The 27,109-nt window shown below is 42.4% G+C and overlaps 1 protein-coding gene across 6 annotated transcripts in view; it reads left to right on the top strand.

Moving 5' to 3' along the window:
• DYM (dymeclin) overlaps window positions 1-27,109 on the top strand; it is a 292,392-nt gene that overhangs the window by 162,046 nt on the left and 103,237 nt on the right. For all 6 annotated transcript variants that reach the window (XM_053297362.1, XM_053297363.1, XM_053297361.1 and 3 more), the window contains one exon: window positions 28-122. In XM_053297362.1, coding sequence (XP_053153337.1) covers window positions 28-122 — 95 coding nt within the window. The remainder of the gene's footprint in view (window positions 1-27; window positions 123-27,109) is intronic.

Here is a 27,109-nt window from a genome sequence, read left to right as displayed (position 1 = left end):
GTTTTTTCCCCTCCTCATCTCCAACAGGACAAATACCTTCATACAAATTGTTTGGCAGCTTTAGCCAATATGTCAGCACAGTTCCGCTCACTTCATCAGTATGCTGCTCAGAGGATCATCAGGTAAATACAAGCCTTCTACAAAATATTTAAACTAGCTTCATCCTAAATTCCGCAGGAAAGATACTTGAATTTCCTATTGCTAAAATTTGAATATTAACTCAGGTAAAGCTTATTCAGCTTCATGTGTCCTGGATTAAATTTTGATGTGCAATATATTATAGGCCTGTGCAAAGATTCAGCCTCAAAGTGTTGAAGCTGAATCATTTGCACATGGCCCCTTGTGGGGGCAACCATTTCCAGTGCTTTTCTCCGCAGAATGGTCTTCTGAGGGTGCTGTTCAAGGGATCCACAGTCAGAGGAATGCGCACAGGATGGTATACATGGAACACTGGGAAATGTAGTCCTTCCTAGGCATTTCCCTACAGAGTTATATGGGGAAAGAGCAGGGAGGACGTTTCCTGGTGTTCTGTGTGTGCCATCCCATGTGCTTCTTGTGGTGGGGAATCCCCTTAACAGCCCTCTCTGGTGCTGTTCAGAAGACTGCTCTGCATGGAAGCAAGCACTAAGAGCAGCTGTCTCCACACAGGGCCTGGGGCAAGGTGCAGATGGTTTGGTGTCAACACATTGAGATAGAATATTTGCACAGGCCTGTGCTCTGTGTAGACCCTAGCTAGTTATTAATTACAGTTACTAATGCCAGTTTAAAATTGGCAACTGTGTGGTGTGGATGGCAACTAGTATTGCTTATCTTGAATTTTAAAAGGGTGATTAATAACATGTTGGGAAAGTGCACTATAATCTGTACCCCACTGTATGGGATAAGTAAATGGTTTGTTGCATAAGAGAAGTATGATTGTCATAGATGCATATGGAGCCATGGGTCCTTCAATGGGAGATTGTGAGCCTATGGAACATATTTTTGATGGTTTGAACTGCTTGATGTATAATTTTCAAAGGCAATGGTTCTCAAAATTTCTACCTGCAAGGAACTCTTTCCACAATAATTTATCCATCAAGTTTCCTCTATGGAACCCCTGTACACAACAGAGGATTCTGCTGTGCAATCTTAATTCATGTAAGGTCACAACCTGTCCTGTGAGGCCCCACTATTGCCAGCCAAGAGGGTGCCTCTGTGCCCCGGAACACAACTCACACTTCTCTGTGGCTGCATATTGTAGGGAGGAGATCAGTAACTACAGGCATGCTGTCTTTCAGGAAAGCCTATGCTCTATTTTTGATCTTATCAAGAAACTTCAATGACCTTTTCAAGGAATCTAGGGTTCCTTGAACCCTAGGAATACATTTTGAAAACCACTGTTGCTAAGGATTTGTGATAGCAGAGAATGTATCAAATGTCCAAAAGATGGTCAGACATTCTTTTCCCCTCCAACAAGATTCTGGATAGAAACTACATAGTTGCCTAAAAATGTACCTCATGGTGTGTCGCATGCATAGTTAATAGCTGCCTATCTTTTATTCTGCTTAATGGTTTTGAATGAGATACGTGTGTGACTCATTTGTGTCTTTTTCCTGCCAAGTCCTTCCTATATGATAAGAAGCACTCTCTACTTTTAGTGTTTCTTTCTTTCACAAATTTGATGCCACAGCAGAAGTTCTGCTTGAATCTGGGTTTTGTTGCTCCAGTATCTTCAAAGTCCATAATTCCTCCCCCAATCAATCATTTATCTGTGACTCCCTGAGGCTGTTCTTGGAACAACAGAGAAAATGTAACCTGTTTAACATGGTTCATCATACTTGAAAGCTGAATAAATCCTTGCTGTGATTCCAATGACTTTTTAACATCTGTTAGTCTAGTCTCCAGAATTCTTCACAAGATGCTTTCATTCTGAGCTTAGCTTAACCTCTAAAACCTATACTTATTGCTCTATTTCATGTTGCCACCTCTGTGATAAGACTTTCTTGTGTTCGTATTTCTTTTCTTGGTGCTATATTTTTTTCTTTAAAAATCCATATTTTTTGAGACTGTAGCTTCCACCTACACATCCACACTCTTGGAGAATACACAAGACCAGCCTTAAGGGCATGCGAGCTGGGCAGTGGCCAAGGGCACCTACCTGAAGGGGAAGCCAAGTTGAGCTTAGTGGCTTGCTGTTTATTGAGTGGGCTGTCTGCATTGAGCTAAGGAGGAAAAAATGCAATGGCTGATACCCAGACTAAAAAGTGCTGCTGCACCAAACACACTGCACATGCTATAGGAGAATTTTCCTCAATCTCCCCTACCCTCTGAAGTCCATTAGGACCAGTATTTCCTGTAACAGGGATTCCCAGATGCTGCTGACTACAACTCCCATCATCCCCGGCCACAATGACCTCTGTCTGGGGATTCTGGGGATTGTCGTCAACATCTAGGCATCCCTGTTACAGTAATGAAAATACAACCCTGAGTGTCACACAGCCCTCAGGGACATACTTTCAGGAATCACAGTGGGCTTCTGTCATGAACTGATAGCCCGGCTAACCATACAGGATTTACAACCCCATGAAAGTAAACAGAAAGCAGCAACAAAACTGGATGAAGGAAAATAAAAGGCTTGCAAAGAAAACAGTAAATGAATAAAGTCCCCTGAACTGAAACTAGGTACCCCACTCTAACAATAACTGAGTAATAAGTGGAAGGAAAAGACAAAACAAGGAATGAAACAAGTGAAGGACACAGAACAAGGAATTAAGGGAACAATGCAGGGAAGTACAGACAAGACAAACTGGAACACGGAAAATATATACTATGCAAGAGCACACTATAAGCTGCCAGTGAAGTTACAAACAGCAACTCAGCCATGAGAGACTGTTGAATATATATGGTTCCACAGAACCAGCAACCAATCAGGCTTCCCTGAGTCAGCAGTTTGGCTTTCTTTCTTGTGATCTCCTGCACCTGCGTGAGTCCCACTGAGCCTGCCTCTTGATACATCGTCTCAATACAGGGGAAATCCCAGGCTCTTCCTCATCAGAAACCAAGTCTGGCAGCTGTTGAGAATCTTCAGCTCCAGAGTCTGGTTTCTCTGCCAATTCTTGTTGCTGTGGCTCACTAGCAGGCGAGTCCTCCTGCTCTGATTCTTCTGATTCTGATGTCTGAGCCATGACACCTTCAGAGGAAAGGGGAGATCAATTAAAACTGCTCTTCTGTAGCATGTGTTTCATTAGTCTGGATGTCAACCACAGCCTAAACCATTATTCAAAGTGCTACAGATTGGGTACTAACTACGAAAATGAGCTTTCATCTATTACCTTTAAAAGACGTTTGTTTCATTACTGAGAAAGCCTGTGAATAATAGTGTCTGTTACACTACTAGGTTTTGTAATCCTACAGTAGCCAGACAACTTGGCACCTTGTACAGGTGGCATGCTGAAGGCACACCTTCATCATGGCACTATTTATCCTATGGCCAGGAGGCAGATAAAGCACTTATATTTCTATGACCTTAGAAGACCAGAAGTGGCGCATAGACCTTTCAAGGAATTCTACAAAGAGCTATGTCTCATGTTATTAATGATGTTCAAGTCACTTGGAACTCAGCATCAGTTACACCTGGGTTGTAGTGTCCACACTTTAGTCAAGACTGAATAATGGACTACTGCTGGGAAGGGGGTATGTCACAAATGTGTAACAAGCTTCCTCCCATAAAGCAGATCTTAACATGACTTTTTGTAGCAAGTGAGTGATGCCAGTAATGGATGGGGAGAATTAAAGACAACCCTTTAACCTTTTCAGGCTCCTGAGATCCAACTTCAAATGTAACTTGCAACATTGGGCTTTAAAAAAAAAAAATAAAAACCCTATAGATTAGCCTTCCTCTTTTTCTCTGTCTCCTGTCCCCTCTCATGCTTTTAAAAAAATATCCTAAAGTGGGAGGAAGAAAATCATGGTGGGATGCTAGTGAGACCCATTTTGGGTCCAGGTCAGGAATAGCCTACCTGTGGGTCCCAATCTTCACGGTAAAAACAAGTGCAGTCTAATACAATTTGCACATGGTTTAGAAAAAATCTATCAACCTACCTAAATTAAATCCTACCTTTCTTTTACAAAAAAAAATTTAAAGTGGCTAACAAGCAATTATAAAACAATCATAAAAACATTAAACAGTAACATTAAGTTACTCGAAACATTGACATCTCACTCCATGTAAATAGGCTCAACTGATTAACACATAAGATTGCATGTCATTGCAGTAGTTCCTATATAAGCAAAACTTTAAAATGATCAAACTTAACTTTAGTTTATTTTAACAGAACTATAAAATAGGTATGCTGTGACAAAAACTATAACTCTTGTCCAAAGCAGCCAGCTCCAGAAAACGTGGCTTAGATTATAATCACAAACTTAACCTTACTTTTGAGAGTGGGCTAGGGGGAAGCAGTTTAAGAAACATAGACTTGAGAGGATCTGGTCAACGAACCGAGCAACAAAGATAGTTCTAACACATGACTATACAGAATGAATGGATGATTTCAGGTGAAGCAGAATCCACTAAGCACTATTTTTAGTGCTTTGTTTTTTAGAAATACAATAGCTAAGGAACACTCAACTCAAAATCTACTTAGCCATATAGCTGATTGAGCACAGATGGCCATAATTCAAGATTCACCAGATGCTCTAGTAATTCCTGCTTTAATGTGAGAAGTAATTCAGCTTCTAGGGAGGCTTTTTAAAATCCTCCTCTGAGTACAGACTGCCAATAGTTTTAAATTATGAAGACTATTGTGCATTAAAGATTGAACTAAGACTTGTCATTTATCGTTCAAACCAGGAGATCAGTAAAATAGAATGTGAATGTTGATGGTTTTGTGTAAATCTTTTTGTTCATGCTCAGCTTCTGGGCAATGAAATTAAGTGTAACAGATGACTTGGGTGGACATTGCCCTTGAATTTAATTATCAGAGCTATCGTTAATTGAGTGTTTTATATTGCTTATGTGTATGTGAATAGTGTCATCATCTTAGATTTATGATGCTAATTACAATGTGCAGATTACCTTTCTTCATTATTTTAAGAACGTGCTAATGATGTTTGTTTAAATATAAAAATATCCTGTCTTATAATTTTAAACACATTTCAAGGTGTCACATTAAGACAAGCTGTGGAGGCATAGCTGCCTATCCCACCACTTGCCACCATGTGTGGAGGATCCACCCCACTGTGCTACTATGAGACGTGGATCTCTTTGACAATTTACTAGTTTAACTGCTGCCACCAAGTAGACTTTTGTGCTTTAGGCTGAGTCTACCACAACAGCATTTCAACTTATGTTCTGTAGAGTGGTAAGGCCAATTCTGTTTACTCCACCCCAATGGAGTGGGGTGGAGTAAACAGAAGCTACAATTTTTTTTGAAAGATAAAAAAGTAAGTTTACTTTGCAAATAGTTCATTTTAAAATCAAGTTGCTTCACAAGTTTAGCATATATAAAACAAAACCATCAACCAAAAGAGCATAAGGATTAAACAAAATGTGGTCAAAAACACATCCACTAACCTCACTGAGCCTTAACGTAGAGCCCTTGATGAACACCTTAGCAACTTGTTCCTTTTCTTGGACTGGCCACAGTACAGGCCTGGGGTTCAATCCAGCCTGGTTCTTCTGTGATTCCAGCTCTTGCTGCAGCCACAGCACTGATTCTCTCAGTCTGGGCTAGCAATTCTAAAGCTTTGACTGGCCTCAGTTCCTTCAGCTTCCCAACACTTAGTACTTCAACTCTGGTTCTCCAACTGTGTCTTCAGAGAGCCTCTCTTTTCCAAAACTGCACACTGACTTTCTCCAGGGCTCCCCCTCCATTTCTGACTTTCTCCAGGACTCACAATTCAGCTCTTGGGCTCTCTTCTTCAACTCTGACTAACTCTCTGATAAAGCAGCCTTCTATATATACACAAATTTTCCAAACAGTTATTTTTAAACAATCCAATCCATATAACACAAAGTGTCCTCCATTTTCCAAAAAATTTCTTCCCTCCAAAACCAAACTTACATTCTAAATGTGAAACTAAAATACAGCAGGCATTAACTCTTGACCCTGCCAGCATTCTTTGCAACATAGGGACTTGCAAGCATATTAACTCGGAAATCCTATTTTAAAACAATGAAGATGTTTATGCATATTAATACATTTTACTATTAATTTATAATATAAGGGCTGATTTACAAAAACCAAGAGATCTAGGCCTCATTCTTCCACATAAGCACTAGAAAGATACATCCAGAGATAATAAGCCTAATAAATAATTAGGCATTATATTAATTTAGGAAGCTGCAATACACTGAGTCAGTTGGTCCATCTAGTTCATTATTGTGTACACTCACTGGAAGAAGTTCTTCAGGGTTTCAGACAGGGTCTTTCTCAGTCCTGCCTGGAGATGTCAAGGATTGATCCTGGAGTCCTCTGCATGGAAAGTGTGTGCTCTATTACTGAGCTGTACACATTTAAATCATGCTCATAACTTTGAATAATTACCTGCTTGACACCTAAGATGAGCAGAAATGTGCAACCAGATCATCACGCCCTGGAAAGATATCTCTTTTGGAGAGCCAATTCTTCTGTGGTCTTGAGGGGATCTTTTTGACTACCCATATGCAGAAAGGTTTCCCCCCCCCATAGATTTCTCTTGGATCCTACTTATGGAGCTGATCCAAAAATTCAGCAGAGGATTCCAGGGAGTGCTCCAAAGTGCACACTCAGTTCAAGCAGAGCACTGGCCAGGCTGACTGTGTCCTCACGGAGGCCTTTTATGAACAGAGAGTCCACCTGAGAAATGTACCCAATGTTTGCCTACAGTGGCTCATTGCTGCTGCCTTTCATGAGAGCTTTTCCATTGTTCGTTGATACTATTACTGAAGAACCCTCCATAAGGTGCCAGTGAACCCCAGAATTCCTCAAAACAGTTTGAAAATCACTGGCATACAGAAACAGGGCAGGGAAAGCTGGTCTTGTGGTAGCAAGCATGACTTGTCCCCCTAGCTAAGCAGGGTCTGCTGTGGTTGCATTTGAATGGAAGACCACAAGTGAGCACTGTAAGATATTCCCCTCAAGGGATGGAGCCACTCTGGGAAGCACAGAAGTTTTCAAGTTGGCTTTCTGGCTTCTCCAAGATAGGGCTGAGAGAAATTCCTGCCGGCAACCTTGAAAAAGCTGCTGCCAGTCTGTGTAGACAGTACTGAGCTAGATAGACCTATGGTCTGACAGCAGCTTCCTGTGTTCCTAAAGACCCCTATCTGAAACCCTGGCAAGCTGCAGGCAGTCATTGTAGACAATGAAGAGCTAGATACACCAGTGGTCTGACTTGGTATATATAAGGCAGCTTCCTACGTTCCTTAGAGCATTCAGATCCTCCTCTTGGCCACAAGGCCTCCAAGGGAGCAAAAATCTTAGCATTTGAACATGCACTGTACAAGCTGCTCTCAATTACACAGGTCCAGTTTTTTTTTAAGTGGGTGTTAAGTGGGCAGCCTTAATTTGCATAGCAGTGCATATTGTTGAAAAAACATTAAAATACTTTTTAGTAGTGGTAAGATGTGTGTTGATGAAGACTGCTCATTAAGGATTCCTTGTGATTTGAGTTTTGACATGAATAGTCTAAAAACATGTTGCAGAATAAATCTCTCACTACATTTCCACTAGTTACATTGCTGAGAGATTACTTGCTTCAAAAGTTATCCCACCACTTATACAAAACAGATAGCAATACTACATGTTTTACCCAGCATGAGTTTTCCCATTCTCACCACCACCCCGGTTGTTCTAATGATCACTATACATTAGGGGTGTTTTTTTTTAAGCATAGTGTCCTGTTTGTGGTTAGTATTGTAAAAGAGGTGGGGAAAATAACTGCAGAAAAATGGTCTTATGTCAATGAATGGCTGTAGTGGAAAGAATGTGGAAAACTATTCTGCTTCTGAGGTTAATTGAACAAGTCTAAATTGGAATTTTGGAGATAGAATATTCCTGTTCAGAACATAGCTGAAAGCATTTAAGAGTTAAAGTGCAATCTGACATCACTAAAACCAATGGCAGTTTTAGATTAGGTTTTAATAGGATGTGGGTGTCATCTTGAAGATTGATCAGGGGCTTGATTTTTAGATCAAATGTAGAAGGATGATGCTAGATAATTCTGGCTGTTCAAAGCTGCCTTCTGTCCATTTCTTCTATGACCACTTGGGCTTTATCAACCATTTAACCCTTGGTGTTTCCTCCAGCAGGCTCTCTCCCATTCACTGCCTTGCTAGAAGAATTTGTGGGATACCATTTCCAGGCTGGTACCGTAAACTATAGTAAAGATCAGGGGGTAGGCAACCTTGGCTCTTCTGCTTTGTTGAACCACACCTCCCATTTATTGTTGGGGTGATGGGAGTTGTAGTTCAACAGCAGCTGGAGAGCCAAGGTTGACTACTCCTGCCATAGATCATATGTGATATTATCTAGTATGTGGTTCTGAGGCTTTACTGCTTTTAATGTATTTTTAATCTGATTTTGTGATTGATTTAGTTAGTTGTAAGCCATATTAAGCTTTGGTGATAAAACAGCATAGAAATATAATAAATAAATGAGAGGTACGTAGGCCAGGAAAAGTTGTAGCATGAAACTACATCATAAATTTGGCATACAACTCTGGATGCTTCACATCTGGAGATTAATCTCTGTGCTAGGCAGAAGAAACATGTGCCTTGTAGGGTTTGAATGATCGAGAGGACATCGTTTTGCCTCATGTACACATATCGGGGAACCACCAAATCTGTAGTTTAAAAGTTTAATTTTGATGGTTGTAAAATAAAAGTCAACACAAAGCTGTTCCACACCCATCTAAATTAGCAACAACTATAACTTAATTTTTTAAAACTAATACTTACTTACTGGGTATGATCCAACCAAATATTTCAGTTGAAGAGATGATGGTGGTCAATGAAAAAGTTATCCAAGTTGTTTACATAGAAAACGTATGAGATGATTATGATTTCCTGTTCACAAAGGGCTCACAGTCTAAAAATAAACACAGGGCACATACCAGCAATGGCCACTGAAGGGATGCTGGAGATGAATAGGGACAGTTGCTCTCTTGCTGCCTGCTAAATATAAGAGAATCACCACTTGAAAGGTCCCTCATTGCTCAATTAACAGGAGAATGTAGGAGGGGAAGTATGCACATCATAAAAATATGGCCCTTCCTTTCTGTCCCCTCAGCAAAACTCTGGTCTGTACCCTGATGATATTTTGCGTGATGATGTCTTTCCTTGATTATTGCAATATTTGCCTTTCTAGTCTTTCATTGTCTCATATCAGTCCCCTTACTTCTATCCAGCACTCTGCTGCAAAAATCATTCACCTCTTGTTACTTCAGTCATGCAGCTTCTGCTCTCAGATCCTGCTCTCAGATCCTGCACAACTTTCTAGGCCTTGCCTTCAAAACCCTGCATAGCCTTATCCCCTAACCTCACCCCATGCTACTCCACTCTCATGACGCATCCCTCCTGTTGACCTTCACTCATCCAGTTCACCATCTTTAGCAATTCTAAGATGTCCTGCTCCTCAAATGACTTTACACTTTCTCCCTTGCTGCTCCTTATGCCTGATGCTGCCTGCCACGATTATTTTCTTTTACATTCTTCCTCAAAACCCATCACTTCCATGAAACCTGTAGCCCAAACCCCCAGTCTCCATACTGTGTTGTAACTAAACCTAAGTATGCACACATGAAATAATTACTGGTACATATTCTCTTCCTGCTTCTACTGTCTTCCCCTTACTCTGTTGTCTCCCTATTGTCTGTCTTTGGATTGTGAGCTTTCAGAAGAGGGATCTGTGATATCAGTAGACCTTTATTTTGGGTTGATGATCCCCACTGTCAACATAAAAAATGAACACTGTGGGCAATTATTTTACTGTGAATGAGCTCTGTCATTGCACTTGAACCTTCTGGCTCCGATAGTTCATGAGCCAGGATCACAAACCTTGGCCATTGGTACCATCTCGGGATGAATGCTCATAGTGATTTTTGGCAACATCTACACCCTAGAGAGCCACCTAATGGCACAACAGGGAAGTAACTTGTCTAGGGAGCAAGAAGTTGCTGGTTTGAATCCCCGCTGGTATGTTTCTCAGATTATGAGAAACACCTATATTGGGCAGCAGTGATCTAGGAAGATGCTGAAAGGCATCATCTCATACTGTGCGGGAGATGGCCATAGTAAACTCCTCCTGTATTCTACCAAAGAAAGCCACATTACTCTGTGGTCATCAAGAGTCAACACCGACTCAACCGCACAACTTTACTTTACATCTTAGAGATGGAAAATAGGTGATAGTATTGTTGAACTTACAGCTTTCTCTGTGTTACCACCCTTTCTTTATCCCTGTCCACAAACAATTAGAGTAAAATTGCACAGAGGAAAGGATTTGGGTAACAGTGAACAAATTGTTGTATGCTCTCCATGGAGTAATCTTTGGAGGACAATGGACATCCCTGCTAATTTTCATTTCCATCCCTCTGATGAAATTTTATAGTAGTTTAAAACTTTTAAAAGCTTTTAAAATAGCATTGCGAATGTATCTGCTGCAGGCCCAGTGGTCAGGGCAATAAAAGCTGAAAGTATTGCAATGCTGTCACCTGTTTTCCATTTTTAGGGGTGTAGACCTTGTCAGAAACCATAATGAGCTCTCATTCCCCTGCCCCAAGATGGTACCAGCCACCCCAGATGGCTCATATACTGTGAGTGTTAGTGTTCACAATATGGGCATAGCAGCCAGTCAAAAAGATTCAGAAATAATGCACAAAGAACTCAGAAGCATAAAACAAAAGGAAGCATATGCCAGTGGTATTAGTAGCGTGATGACCTAGTTCAGCTGTAGTGGATCTTGTAAGCTGATTAGCTATCCCAGTTCTGGGAGGTGCCACTGCGATTAGTGGAAAGTATTGTAACTAGATGAGGAGCCTGGTAAAATTAGGGAAGCAATTTGTATGGATAAATTACCACAGGCAAGAAAAGGTCTCCTTACAAAACCAGATTTAATTACATGAGGCCTGCATGAGACCATTTATATAGCACCAAGTCATCACCCTGCCTTTCGATTTCCTACTCAGCATTTAAGTTGCTCCTGTGCACCTAGTCCTGCTGCCTAGCTACATCATCAACATGACAATGGGTTCATGTCCTGGTGTGTGGAGCATATGGAGTTAAGGTTTAGGCTAATATCTGCAGTTTCCAGCATGGAAATACTGTTGAACCCTGGTTTAAGCCTGGTCAAACCTTCTGGGGATTCAGAAACAGGCACCTGGCAGGATATTAATACACTCATTACCCATCTGGTGCAAGCATCCAAGCACACTGCGTTCCATTAGAAGTGTTCTGTGAACCAGGGGGCAAGAGGTCACAGGTTAGACAGATTGCCCAGATGGGGCAGCCTCTCAGCGTTGGTCTTGAATGGATACAAAACCATGTGGAATGAAAATAAATAAATAAATAAATATATATATATACACACACACACACACACACACACACACACACACACACATATACAAATAAATTTTTGGCAAGTGTCTAGACTGAATTCTGCCTCTGACTTTGAAATGTGACAGCAACTATGGGTTTGGTCTGGAACTGTTGCCAGCACTTACTTATGATCTCTGAAATGTATTAGTGTCTAGAATGCTTGCAAATATTATTAATATTTGTAATTGCCAAGCGGCTTGACTCTGTGCATGCTTGATATTTATCCTGAAATGGGGCTAAAAAAATGGGTTTTCAAGGGCTTGTGCTCAGGAAATAGGATTTTGCAATGCGGCAAGGTTGCAATATGGGAGGGAAACCACATTCTGACATCACACAATGTGGGTGGAGTTTTAAATGGATGGAATTGCTTTTGTCAATATGACTGTGTCACATTAGGTGGAGCTATAGCTGCCCAAATTCCTTGGCTGGCCTGCAAGTCACTTAAACCGCTTTGTATGTGTTGGTGCTGATTTCCAGTCCTGCTGTAAAGCACTGCTTCCCTGGAGAAATGAAACTGAAGCATCCATAGATACAGAATGGGCAGATAAAAGAAGTAGTTAAAATCTGTAAAGATAGACAATGGGAATTCTTAATCCATCACTTGACTGCACTAGTTTCTTTGACAGCCTTGTTCCTTGCAGAATGCTGCAGCTGATGATGAAGTATGAGGTGCTTTTTGCGCTCAGCTATGGGTAGAAAACACAAGGTACAACTATCTTGCTGCAAGAGAACATAAGTGATTTGTTTACTGTTGGACCAGAATTTGAGTAGCTTTGAAGTATCAGCTACTGTGAACAAAAATATCTGCCTAAACAGAACATGTTCATTTTCAGTTAGATTTATTAATTGGATTGGGAAATCAAGCCTGGCTTCTGAGAAACATTCCTTTAAAATGCAAGACTCAACCACAGTCTTGCTGGATTCTGCAATGAGATTCCTCTCCCACCACTTACTAGAAGAACTTTTTTTTAAAAAGTAATCACTACTTGGAACTGCTTGTATTTTGCCCCCACACTTTAAAATGCCATCCCCCCTCTTGAGCTCCATTTATCTTATTCTCCATTCAGGGCTCTTGGTTTTGCCTTATCAGTGTTGCAGTCTGTCTTCCAGCTTACTCAGAAATGACTTGGGGGTGATATTAAAGAACTAAACTTGCTTATCATATGTACATTCATTGCTTGTTTCAATTTAAAATGAAGCTGATCAGACCAGCAATTATTTGCAACTTGGTCCAGTCAGTTTCAGCACACCATTGAGTTGGGTGGGAAAGCAGTTGAAATTCAGGATTATCAAAAACCCTCCTGTAATGAGGTCTCCTTCCTCTGTAGTTATGTATAAGCAGTTTTGTTGCTTTCTTAATAGTGCAGTCAGTGGTAGCATTAAGGGGGAAGATGTTGGTGTTGCTCTACAAAAAATGGTTGATTGTTAAGAGCCCAAGAGTGTGTTATGAAGACGGGAGTGTAAATGGATCAGATTCTGAAAAGCAGTTTTGTCAAGTAACATTAGTGGCCTTTTGCAAAGTTAATGGCTTTAACAAATACATGCAGTGGTGGTTGATCATACTTAAATTCATACAGATTGCAGATTTATAGAGAGGTCACTGCCAGTCTTAACTGTAGAGAGAAACTCCTTTAACTTTACTGCAGTGTTCCTGAATTACCAAAACGGTGTCTAGCCAAAGGATAAAAATACAGTACATTTCAGAAGTATCATTCCTTAAACTGCTCTGACTGACCACAGGCCCTCTAAATAACCATCACACCAGGATGATTAAACTCATGTGCTTACATGTCAATACTGTAAAAATGCTTGCCCTCGGCTCTCTTACATCTTTTTTCACATGGTTCAGTGGTTCAAATATCATGGCTTCCCCCAAAGCATACTGGGTATCAGTATGTCTGGGCCTAACTCTTTAACTCTTTGGTCTTCCTTTCCTATGACCCGTTCTTCCTTATAGAAAAACAGGGCAAACCCTTTATATAATGGTCCTTTCTGTAAAACCAATTTTTTTTTGGCTTAAATAAGTATATCCATTCCTGATAGGAATAACAGGCCTGAAGTTACACTTTGCTACCTAACAAGTAACAATTACTTTCTAGAATATAATCTGTGTGAATGGTGAAATCCAGCTCAGAATCAGAATAATTTTCCAATTTTACTTTTAGAAACTGCTTATGAGCCACCTAATGGTGCAGCAGGGAAATGGCTTGACTAGCAAGCCAGAGGTTGCTGGTTTGAATCCCCACTGGTATGTTTCCCAGCATATCGGGCAGCAGTGATATAGGAAGATGCTGAAAGGCATCATCTCATACTGCACAGGAGGTGGCAAAGGTAAAACCCTCTCGTATTCTACCAAAAGACAACCACAGGGCTCTGTGGTCACCAGGAGTCGACACCGACTCGACAACACACTTTACCTTTACTATGTTAGGTAAACAAAATACAAATACAGCACCCCGATAATGCTCGTTAAAGAAAGCACACGAGTTTTTTTACTAGTTAAAGAATGCAACTTTGCAGAAAGAGAGTGTGTGCACATGTGTTATATATACATGAGAGAATTACCAAAATTTGGTTAGTGATTGGATTCATGCAAGAATCCTAACAATTGCAAATGCCTGACAGGCCACAAAAAAGAAAAAGAGAGAGAGAGAAATACACACCCTTCGGCAACCAACATGTGTATTTTCCACCATTTGTTTCCTTCCTCTTGGGGGGTGATGCCTGTAGCTATCCCCAATGAATCAGAAGCCAGAAATAACTTGAGTAGCAGCTATTCTAGCCAGTAACAAAAAAGAGGAAGTTACAGCAATGGGGAGGGAGGAGCTAGAGGAAACTTCCTTCTTCAGAGGATTTGTGTTCTGCAGTTGCCTGTAAGTTTTATCATAGATACTAAGGTTTTTTTTTACTAAGGTGGTAAAAAACACATTTGGTTGGGTGGAAGAGGGGATGCAACCCCCCCCCCCCGCTGCCTTTACTGACCAGCTGCAGAGGGCCAGTAAACATTCCTCTTGGAAAGCAGAGGGGGAGATTCCTGCCCCAGTGACTGCACTCTTTGTAAGGGGAGACCCCAATCACTGAGGCTGGAGCCTCCCCCCACTTACTGCCTTCTCCCTTCCCCTTCTGCTTTCCTTGCAATGGCTTGGATAATACCCAATTTAAACACCCAAGCATGCCAGCACGGAGGAAAGGAGAGTAGGGATGTGCACGAACTGTCCGTGCACTTCTAGGAGGGCAGGAGGTTTGCTTTAAGGGACAGGGAAGGTGCTCTCCAAAATGCTGGGTGCACTGGACTGCAGCGTTCCTGCTTGTGCCCCAATCAGCATTGAGGGCCATGGTGCTGATCGAGGCACACACAGGAACGCTGCAGCCCAGCACGCCTGATGTTTTGGAGAGCACTGACAGTGGGGTGGGGGGAGCAGTGGTGGGGTATGGATAAGATAGGTAGGCAATGCCTTCCCTGTCCCTTAAAGCAACCCTCCACCCTTCAAACCAGTTCAAGCACCACCTGATTGAACAGATTCAGCATTCCAGGAAGGGAGCAGCAAACCAGTTTGTGCATATTCCTAAAGGAGAGGGGGACGCTCCTGCCTTGGCAACTGGGCTCTCCCCCGCCCCTCCCCAGCTCCAGTGTCCACCAATTGCTACTGGTTTGTATCCTACTTCTTGCACAGCACTGCATCATTGTCAGAAGAGCCCTCTGCCCACAGAATTGCCCTTATGCGAGGGGTTTTCCTGCAGACTCAAAGGATCCTTGTGTAAGTGTAGCTCTCCTTTCATATATGGAAGAAGCTTCTGTCAATGGAACAGGGCTCTGTAAAATATTACAATACAGCCCTTTGTTTTTGCCCTGGAGGGGCTAGCTGCATAATGCTTCAGTACAAAGTACAGGACTCTTTTAGCTGCTGTTCTGTTAAGAAATCACAATGGGATGCTCCCAGAATGTGGGTTACCACAGTATAAGGCAAATTGAAAACCTCCACATCTCATCACTCACCCTCTATACATGTGTGTGCAATTTGCAGGCATCCTGCATATTAAGTACCTCCTATAAAGTTACTTAAACCTCTGCTTTCACGGCTCCTTCTTCCAGAGGCAAAGTTGGGTCACATGTCGACCTGATGACTAAATTTTGAAGAGAGTCTGATAGGACCAAAACTGTTTTGCAGAGCATGCAGTGGTGTGCATGTGGAGATACAATGCAGTGGAAACAAAAATGACCTGTGTTTTATAATTGGGCTTAGCAGAATAGGGTTTTTTGTGGCTCTAGATTCGAGATCGTATCCCTGAGCTCACCCATGTGGCATGTGTGTGCTGAAGACTTGTAAATCAAAATCTTACTACTTTGCAAGTTCAGGTTTATCATCTCATTTTCTTCCCTCTCATTATGAGTTCCCTCTCAACTGCTGAATGATAGGACAGTATTTTGGATTTATTTCCATTTAAGTATGCCTTGATGATGATGCTTCAGGCTACTTTGTGTTTGCCATTACCGCTGATACACCTTCCCTGAAATCATTAATCTTATTTTAAAAGGGAGAGCTGCTTAGGACTATTTGTGCTTACATGATAGGCTAGGTTTTTATGGTATTCCAGTTTGGGTGCTATAGCAGCATCACTTCCCACATATTCTGACAGTATGAGGATCCTCGGGCCATGCAACAGGAGTCCCCATTGAGGCTCCTCACCACACCAGTGTTAGCCCAGTTTCCTGAACGTTGATTGTGACGTGGGAAGGAGTCAGAGCATGTTCCTGGGCTTCTCAGGTTCAGCAATTTTAGGAAGGAGCAGCACCATTGTGGTACTCTTGCAACCAGGATAAAAATAAGTACCAGACCTTAAGCCTCCTATAAAATTTTGTGATTTTTCTGGTCTGTGGCTGTAAAAAAGATTGCTTGCTTACTTCTGTAAAATTGTGCAAAAGTAGTATTGAACTTCAACATTGTTTAAATAAAGTCTGGCCAACTTCTTTAACGTAAGATACCACTCCAGCCAAGCTGCTAAGGGGCTAGGACCTTACCCTGGCCATGATATAATTGCACCCTTTGTCTCCTCTAAAAGACTTTGACTGGGAAGAGGCTGAAGAACCTGGTAGGCAACCCTCCCTCTGGAAAATAAGAGGTCATGCCAGAGGCCTCTGCATCACTGTAAGCTTGGGATGGTTTTGTGCTAAAATCATGAATGAATTATTCAGTTGAAAATCCTTATGGGTACTGCGGGCATTCTGAGTTTCTTATATCCTATTGAAACATCTATCTATAAACCAAGACAATGTTCTAAAATCCTTTTGTCCGCTTAAATTAACTGCACCACAAATACAGGTGGCCCTCATCTGCTGTTTCAGTGACCACAGTTTCACATATCTGCAGGTGGGTTTCGAGACCCAGTTTCATTATCCTCTGTTTTAAAAATAGGCAGTCATTCCTGGGCCACCAGAAGTTACTTCTGGTGGCATTTCCTGTCCAGAGGCAGTACGGAGCTATTTTGTGTCTCATTTGGGGGTGGGGGGGGGGATCCCGTAGAAATTTTTAAAAAATCAGCCAATTTGGCTGTTTCAGAGGGCATTGCTGGAGAGATAGAAAGTAAGGTACTGTGCTGTACTTCTATTTCTGCTTCCCTCCCATGTTTTTTGTGATTTTTGGCAAAAATAAATGCATGCAAGAAACTAACCCCCAGTTTCACATAGTTAAGATTTCATTATTCACGGTTTCCATATCCACAGTTGTAGGCGAGAATGAAACCTCCATGAATAATGAGGGCCTTCTGTAACTGAGCTAGCCTGGGACAGCATGTTTCCTTCCAAGAGTACAGTCTTTCATTCTTGTTAGCTGAAATTGCCTGGCCAACAATGTTTATTAGGAGGTTTGAAAGTATTTTTTGTTTACGTGGTGGAGTGCATGTTCATGTACAACGATGGCTTGGGAGCTTACCACCAGGTGAGATACTCCAGCAAGCATTTTGAAGTATCATAGTGAGGCCTTTTTTTTCCCACACCACACTTGCACTTACAGCATTAATAGTAGTCAGTGGGGAGATCATTGGGACTTGCAGTTGTTGGATCACATGAAGCAGGAGCGGTTTACAGTTAAAACAAACCACTAAAACAGTAAAGAGCTAAAACAAATTAAAAACAATATAACAACTAACAATTTAAAAACATTTTAAAACAACAATTAAACCATTACAGTAATTAAAACTCCTGAAATCAGGTTTTAATTTTTTAAAATAAACCAGATTTTAAAAACTCCCAAAATTTAGGATGCTGAGTAAGCTTGGGTGAAGAGATGGGTTTTCAGGTGTTTTTTGAAAATTGCCAGAGATGAGGAGGATCGTATCTCAGCAGGGAGCACATTCCACAATCTTGGGGCAGCGACTGAGAAGGCCCGTCTCTGTGTAGCCACCAAGAGTCGGCGGTAACTGGAGACGGATCTCCTCAGATGACCTCAATGGGTGGTGGGGCTTGTAATGAAGAAGACGCTCTCTTAGATACCTAGGGCCTAAGCCGTTTAGGGCTTTGTAAGTTATAACTAGCACTTTGTATTTTGCCCGGAAACCTATTGGCAGCCATTGTAACTCCCTCAGTAAAGGAGTAACATGGTCTCTCCGAGATGACCCAGAGACCAACCTGGCCGCCGCATTCTGAACCAGCTGAAGTTTCCGGACTACGTACAAAGGCAGCCCCACGTAGAGCGCATTACAACAGTCCAGACTGGAGGTTACCAACAGATGTACCACAGTTTTGAGGTCATTGAGCTCAAGAAATGGGCACAGCTGGAGCTGATAGAAAGCACCCCTGGCCACTGCCTCAACCTGAGATACCAGGGAGAGGTGTGAATCCAGAAGTACTCCCAGACTGTGAACCTGTTCCTTTTGGGGAAGTGTGACCCCGTCTAGAACAGATAGATCAAAATCGTCTCTGGAGTTCTGACCCCGCACAATAAGTACCACCATCTTCTAGCCCATTACTGCTTCCAGGCAGGCATTTAGAAAGGATATGCCAGCTCCTGAAGAAGTTGGCATGGAGAAGTAGATCTGGGTGTCATCAGCGTACTGGTAACACCCAACTCCAAATCCCCTGATGATCTCTCCCAGTGGTTTCATGTAGATGTTAAAAAGCATTGGAGAAAGTATGGAGCCTTGAGGGATGCCATACTTAAGCTCAGATCTCGAAGAGCAACAGTCTCCAATTGACACCATCTGGAATCTGTCTGAGAGGTAAGAGCGGAACCACTGTAAAACAGTGCCTCCCACCCCCAACACTCTCAGACATTCCAGAAAGATACTATGGTCAATAGTATTGAAAGCCGCCGAGAGATCCAAGAGGACCAACAGAGTCACACTTCCTCTGTCAATTGCCAATTGGAGATCATCCATCAGGCCTACCAAGGCAGTCTCCACCCTGTAGCCCACCTGAAAACCAGTTTGAAATGGGTCTAGATAATCAGTTTCCTCCAAGACCACCTGGAGCTGAGGGGCCACCACCCTCTCAATTATCTTGCCCAGCCATGGAAGGTTGGAAACAGGCCTATAATTGCTCAACTCTGAGGGATCTAATGCAGGCTTCTTTAGAAGAGGTCTAATGATTGCCTCCTTAAGCCAAGGAGGCATCCTGCCCTCCCTCAGAGAAGCATTTATGATTTCTACCAGGCTGTCTACAACAGCCTCCCTGCCAGATTGAACAAGCCATGTTGGACAAGGGTCAAGAGAACAAGTGGTAGGCTTCACTGCCCCAAGCAGCTTGTCCACATCCTCAGGAGTCACAAACTGAAACTGATCCAGTTGAATCGCATAAGAGGAGTTGCTGGACACCTCCAGTTCAGGCATCAAATTAAATGTGGAGTCTCCATCTAGATCGGCTCGAATCCGAGAGATTTTATCTGCGAAAAATTCTTTAAACACATCACAGCGGGTAACTGATGACTCCAAATTCTGGTTCAAGGGAGGGGAGGCGAATACCAGTCCCCTCACAACCCTGAACAACTTCGCTGGGCGTGAACTCGCAGAGGCAATACAGGCAGAAAAGAAGCACTTCTTTGCAGTACGTATTGCCTGAGTATAGATCTTTAAATGTGCTCTATGTCGTAGTCTGTCGGATTCGAGTCGAGTCTTTCTCCACTTGCGCTTCAGTCACCTACCTTGCCGTTTCAGCCCCCGCAGATCTTCCGTATACCAAGGGGCCAATTTTGAAGCGGGTCGGAGGGGACGCTTGGGGGCAATCGTGTCTACTGCCCTGGTGAGCAAGTTGTTCCAGTTCTCAACCAGGGCATCAACAGGATCACCAGCAAAGCCAACATTGAATCCATCCACGGCTTCTTGAAATCTTACTGGATCCAATAACCTCTTCAGGTGGACTATTCTAATGGGCCCCTCGCCCCTTCAGAGGTGGGAAGTGGTTGTAAGTCCCACCTTAACCAGATGGTGGTCCGTCCATGACAACCAGGAGATCAAAGGAGTCGCCACCCATGGAACACCACCCTGATCAGAGTAAAAGACCAAATCAAGTGTGTGACCTGTAATATGCGTCGGTCCAGAGACCACTAGGGATAGGCCCATAGTTGTCATGGCCGCTATGAACTCCTGAGCTGACCCAGACAAATTGGTCCCAAAATGAACATTGAAGTCCCCCAGCACCAAAAGTCTGGGAGACTCCAACGCAAGTTCCGCGACCGTGAGCTCAGTAAGGGATTTCGTTGGGCAGCGGGGCGCTCGGTACACCAACGGAAGTCCCAATCTATCCCTGGTCCCCAAACTTAAGTACACACATTCGATATGGTCTGATACCCTAACAGGGACCCTGGTGAGGGAGATGTTATCCTTATAGACCACAGCCACTCCACCTCCCCACCCACGTCCCCTCACCTGCTCCTCTACAGAATATCCTGAAGGGAGCAGCTGGGACCAGACTGGACCACTAGCCTCCCCCAACCAAGTCTCGGTAATACATACCAGGTCGGCTCCCTCATCCATAATCAAATCATGAATGAGCTCAAGTTTATTTTGGACAGACCTGGCATTGCAGAGGAGCAAGGTAAGGCTATGTGGGTTGTTGGCAGTGTTCCCCGAGGTCAAAGAGCTGGCAGGACAGCCAGAAGGAGAGACAGCTAATAAATCTCTGACTACCCTTCCCCTGGAGCAACCTGCTGACCTGCCAACGTTTCTTCTTCTATTACCCACCACCACCGGAATAGCTGCCCCATAGTCAATGAATGTGCCCCCTGTTTCCCCATCTCCAGATGAATCCAAACACATTGCAGCAACTTCAACCCAATTCCCAAACAGCTAAAACTAATTAAACAGAAGCCCTCTAGCCCTCACCCTCATTCTCCCCCGAAGTGGCAACCCCCTTTGGTAGCGACCCCGACGGTGGCAGGCCCGCTGCGACAAGCAGCCTCCTATAAAGGCCAAGACTGAGCAGATGACCCAAGGAACAGCTGAGTCACTCAGGGGCTGGTCCTAGACCTGCACTCACTCCCCACAGATGTTACCTATAGGCAGCAGCCCCACGGGGGAAGCAGGAGTAGGCAGGCAGCAACAGAAGGAGCCCCCAAGACCCACCTGGTCTCACACTCCAGGTAGTATTGGGTGGGAAGCAGATGGACTTCTTCTGCTCCTCCGCTGGGCTTCTGACACCCTAAAGCCACAAGCAGCCTCCTATAAAGCCCAAGACTGAGCAGATGACCTGAGGAACAGCTGAGTCACTCAGGGGCTGGTCCTACCGGTTTTACCTACATCAGTCCACCTGTTGAGTTCTAATGGAGAGTTTTAAAGTTTAAATAATGTTTTTTAAAAAATATATTAAAAGATCAGTGGATGGAATGGTCTCCTTGAACATCTGCTCATTTAATGTTATCATCATGTGCTGTTCTCACCATATGAATTTTGAGAACATTTTGCCCAGCCATTCTGGAGTTATAATACGTGGTGTAAAAAATGGGGATACTACATCTTTTATATGAAGGCAAGGGAAATTTCTTTCAAATCAGACTTGAATGATGACAGAGTTCAGGATTCAGTTCAGAACTGTCTGTAACTTTCTGCCATTAAACCAAGCAGTTAATACACTTTTAAACAGTTTTAGAAACTTTTTTTAATTCATTAAAGATTGAGTGAACCAGTATCCTTAAGTCCGCACACTTAATGCTATCGTCGTGATAGCATTATGGAGAAGATGGGCCTTCTCTATTGCTGCCCTGAGGTTTTGGAATATGCCTACTGCTGAAATAAGAGTCTCCCCATCTACAAAGCCACCTAATGGCACAGCGGGGAAATAATTTTAATAGTAAGCCAGAGGTTGCTGGTTCGAATCCCCACTGGTATGTTTTCCAGACTTTGGGAAACACCTATATCGGTCAGCTGCGATATAGGAAGATGCTGAAAGGCATCATCTCATACTGCGCTGGAGATGGCCATGGTAAACCCCTCCTGTATTCTACCAAAGAAAAACCACATGGCTCTGTGGTCACCAGGAGTCGACATCAACTCGACGGCACACATTACCTTTACCATTGCTTACAACTTTTAAAAAGGCAGTCAAGACACATTTGCTCACCCAGGCTTTTAATTCAATATTATTTTAATTGTTTTTGGTTTTTAATCGTTTTAACCTTTTTAAATTTTAAACTGTTGTAAAATTTTAACCTTTTGTTGTTGTTGTTTTTGTTGTTTTGTTTTAAACCACCCAGAGACTTGTGTTTTGGGCAGTACAGTGGTCCCTCGACTTACGAACTACTCGACATAAGTATTTTTCGAGTTACAAACAGCAGTTTTAGATCCGGTTTTAGATGCGGTTTTTTCGACTTACAAATTTTTAGATGGGGTTTCCTCGACTTACGAATTTTACATGCGGTTTCCTTGACTTGCCTGCCTGTTTACTGCCTGTTTATTCTTGAAAAGAAATGTTCCTGTGCAGTTTGCAAGCCTTACTGGGGGTCTGGGTCTTTTTTCTAGGCTCCGGAACGCATTAATCCGTTCCCAATGCATTCCTATGGGAAACCGCTTTTCGACTTACGGACTTTTCGACTTACAAATGTGCATTCGGAACGGATTAATTTCGTAAGTAGAGGGACCACTGTATACTAATATGTTGAATGAATGAATGAATGAATGAATGATTAATTGAACGCTATGTGTAATTTCAGAATTTCCTGCTCAGCCATTTGAGAGGAGTTAAACATTTTGAGTTCTCCATTGATCCCTATGGGGAAATTATCTGGTGGAGCCCATATTCAGTTCTTACACAGAAGTCCCTTTAGAGCTTGTTATGCCACTGGGTCAAGCGCACCCATCAGCATGCAGTATGAAAGCAGTTTTTGCGTAGCTGATTAACTATGAAAACCAACAGCCAGAAACCTTGATTGACAGATAGTGCTTTGTTCCTTGAAAGCAAACCACCACTGCTGGGTTATGATGTGTGACTAATCAATTCAAATATGTTTTTATTTCAGGACCACTTCGATTGTAATAATTCCCACACAGAAATCAATCTCTCTTTTGATTCTTTTCACCATAAGTACATTAATTGCAAAACCACTGCTCATATCAGCTGCTTGATTGGTGTACTTATAGTGAAAAGTAACTCACATTGCACTTCAAGCAAGGAGTACATTCTTTTCTTCAAGCTTCACAGAGCTTGATCTTTGCATTAAACAATGTAATGTTTGTAGTGACACTTACCGCACAATTCTGTGCATATTTCATCAAAGCTCCACAGGCTAACATGATGCTCAGTGTTATTGGAACTGCTCCAGGGTGATTTGCGAGCACCCCTAAATTCATTCGGGCTTGTGTGGAGGAATTAGTATGCTAGAGTGGAGCAGTCCCACGTCAGAATAAATTTGTGCAAAGTTCTGGTCCTGGGGAAATGAGATGACAGAGGGTATGTTAAGATTCAAATAAAATATGTTTTTATTTGGGGATTTAGGCATATGGTGGAGAAAAGAGTTGATTCAAGCAATATTGTTATTAAAATGTGTTACAAAGATTAATCTGATACTTGCAAAGAGGCAATTTAGTGTGGTGTCCAAATTAGATGGAACTCCAGGCTGGCTAGAGAAAAAGGGTTCAGAGAAACAGTGTTTTGGATTTAAGAAAAAGCAGGGATAGGAAGAGCCCAGAAGGGTGCAGTGGTTATCATACAACCTTATCCTTCTGTTTAGTGGCGATTGGACCCTCATGGCTCAGGCACAACTGAAGGACCTCTTTCCTCAGGAATGGAACCAGGCAGCAGCAGAGAACTGAACACAGTTCAGGGATTAGGCAGCAGGGATAAATCCAAAAGGTATGTTCTTGTGTAGCCAGCTTCTCGTAGCAGTGAGGAAGACTGATCTGGAGGCTGAGAGCAGGAATGGCACAAAGAGACAGCCTGGTGTTATGGCTGGTGTCAGGTCAATCACCCAAACAGTGGGTGACTCCAAGGTATAGAGACCAAATGAAGCACACTGGTTCATGAAACCACGGCCAGTTATAGCCCAAAATGTGCCCTGAGGTGAAATACCGGCTGCTCCTTTTTTCTGAGGAGGGAAATTATGGTGGATCTCAAAAGGATCCATTGTCTTTGTTTGCTGTGCTTGAGTATAACACAATGGTGTGAATGGTCAATAACAATCTGTATGTAAATGGACTGAATGGACGTGCAAGGACGGTATCTGTCAGGCATCTCCAGAGTTCCTATTGTCCACTGAACTCCTTTGTGATGGGTAAGGGAGTAGCGTTCACAATGCCTTATCTGCTTTCCTGCTGAGGTGATTAGTGTTAGCTTGTTTGAGGCTACCACAGAGGAGGGGGAAGTAAAAGGGTCAATCTGTGGACAGAGAGACCTTGGAGTTAACTGGAAAACTAACTCCGGGTCTGCTTAGACAGGGAAAAGGTGCGAGGTTGATCCCCTATCCATTTGCTTGGTATCTGGTGAACCTGGTGGCGATCGTCCCACTGCCTGCTAAGTTATCTGTCCCCATATGCCAACAAAAGGGGAGCCCACGATCCCATGAGGCTCCTGAGCATGTTAATAGTGGCAACTGCAAGCCTGCAGTCCCAGACATAAGCAGAGAGGCTTCTGCAGGCACAGAATGGCAGTGCTGGCAACAGTGTCACAGACAGGGAAACAAGGGGGAATGCTATTTCCACAACACTGCTTCTGAACAGCATTGGAGCTGCCTTAGAAGTCTGTGGCAGCCCCAGTGCGCAACATTATAGAGCCATAATGCTGAGCATCATGTTAGCCATTACATTGAACAGAAATTATTATCAGGTAAGCATGCACAGCATTGCATCCTAATTTGAAATTGGCTTAGAAGCACTCCTAACAGTAGTGGTTTATTTTCTCCTCCAAATAAGGAGGCCCTCATTTTTTGTGGGGATTCCGTTCTGGGAAACTCCTGCAAAATGGTGATCTGCAATATTTAGGTGCTCAACCTAAACCCCAAAATGGGGTTTGGTTCCACACTCAGGCAGTGCGAGTGACTGGGACACTTAAAGAGTGTTCCAGCCACTCATGCTTAAAGCCTCCCTGTGCGCCAGCTGGGAAGCAGGGAGAGTGGCCATTTAAACAATCACTCTCCCTGCTGCCCAGTTGGTGCACCCGGAGGCTTTAAGAAGTTGTGTGAGTAGCCAGGTGCCTTTCCCACTGCCTCTTTAAGCATTGGGAGGCTTAAAGAGGCAGTGGGAAAGGCACCCAACCACTTACTCTGCCTCGTTAAGTGCATGTGGCTGGAAATTCAGTTATTGCAGAGGTAAAAAACCATGAATAAGTGAAACTGCCTCCTATAAATGAATTTGTATGCAGGCAGGGGGCCCCACGAATAGGGTGAAACTATGATGGGAGTACCCACTGAAAGCTAGGGTCTCCTGTATTGATTGATTGATTGATTGATTGATGTTAATATTTATCCCACCTTTCCATCTGTAATGGAACTTGCAAGGCAGCTAATGATCATTGTTTAACACATAGCATCAAATAAAGCAACATGAAAATACTAAAACACATACACCATAAACTAGCAGCAGTATTGTATTAGCAAAGGAAAAAGAACACAAACCAGAATAATTTAATATTTTTCAACAGCTATCCCAGTCGAATGTTCTGTTGTCAGTGTGTCAAAATTGTAGAACTATTATGCACATTCATCTCCTATCAATTCATAGAAACCAAAATTAATTGCAAAATTTACTTTTGAGAAGAATAAAAATAACTCTGAGAATGGAACAAATGTATCTACCCCATTGAAAGACTGAGGCAGCTAAAGGCTTCCTCTAGTTTGATTGTGTTTTATCAAGCTTTTAATGTTTCTATTGCATGATTGTTTTGTGTTTAGATTAAATAATGTATATTATTATGATTATAATCATTAATCACTCTGGTAGACTTGTGGCTGAAGGGGGCATTCAAATGTTGAAAAATTTTAAAAAGATAGATGCTGAGAGATACTGAAGATCTTGAGGCCACAAACATTCCCTTTCTGTGGGTGTTTGAAAGTGCCTGAGCATATGTTCCCAAGTACCTGGTAGTTTGATAACTGAAGTATCTCTGAAAGACCATCTCATAAAAAGCCGGTTGCAGTTATTTGGTCTCTGAAGTAAGTGGTCCTAATATTGCTTTGAAATCTCTTGTTCTCTGTATTTCAATATTGGTTTGGCTGCACACACTCTTGGGTTTTATTTTGGATTGTACAGAGTAGCAGTTGTTCAAGAACATTAAAAAATTGATATCTCTTTAGTTTAATAGAACAGATGATAATATCTTATTTTCTAATAACTCTTCAGATTTATGCAGTACATAACTCTGGAAAAAATTTATATACTGAGAAGGCACTAGAGATATTTTATTGGTTTCTTTATCTCCAAAAATGGCAGAGTTTCATCCTTAAGTAAAAACAACTGTTTTCAACAGGAAAACTCCAAACCACAGTTATTGATTTCCCAGGCTCCAGTTAACCAGACATTCCAAATGCTAACTTTTTAGATGGTGATATCAAACATTTCAGTGCTTTACTGCCACATAGCTAGAAATTAAGTTTACTGTTTGCAAGTGAAAATGTGCAGCCCATAATCTACTGTGGGTAGCATATGTCTCCTTGCTCCACCCACTCCTAAAGAGAAGTTTCCTGCTAGTTGCTTTGGGGGTTAAGTAGAAAATGTCTCTGCTAGAGTGCACTTTTTTTGCTTTAGTAACTTCCTTTGCATTAATTGTTTTAGTAATAAAACGCAGATATTAAGTACATATTTTCCTTTCAAAAAGCAAAGTAATAGGTTGCTTTTAAAAACCTTGCAGAAAGTACAATCTAGTACAGAACCTGGAGTACATACAACTGAGTCCACTCTCCCGCACTGCCCCCTCCCACCAACCCAGTTTTTCTTCAAGGCAGAAGAAAGCATGAGAGAGCAAGGTTTTGAAAGCAGAGTTAGGGAAACCTATGTTCAGATAAACATGCCTACTCCCAGTTTTGGTGTTTGACTCCTCCCTATGGGGAAGATCAGTTGCAATCTACACCTCACCTCATATGAGTACAGGTTTGATGGGGAAGTGGGGAGCATCACCTGAACAAACTTCAAAGTTGC

The sequence above is a fragment of the Hemicordylus capensis genome, chromosome 2, assembly GCF_027244095.1.
Source record: "Hemicordylus capensis ecotype Gifberg chromosome 2, rHemCap1.1.pri, whole genome shotgun sequence".
Taxonomy (NCBI): Eukaryota; Metazoa; Chordata; class Lepidosauria; order Squamata; family Cordylidae; genus Hemicordylus; species Hemicordylus capensis.
This window is presented reverse-complemented; position numbering and strand designations above follow the sequence as displayed.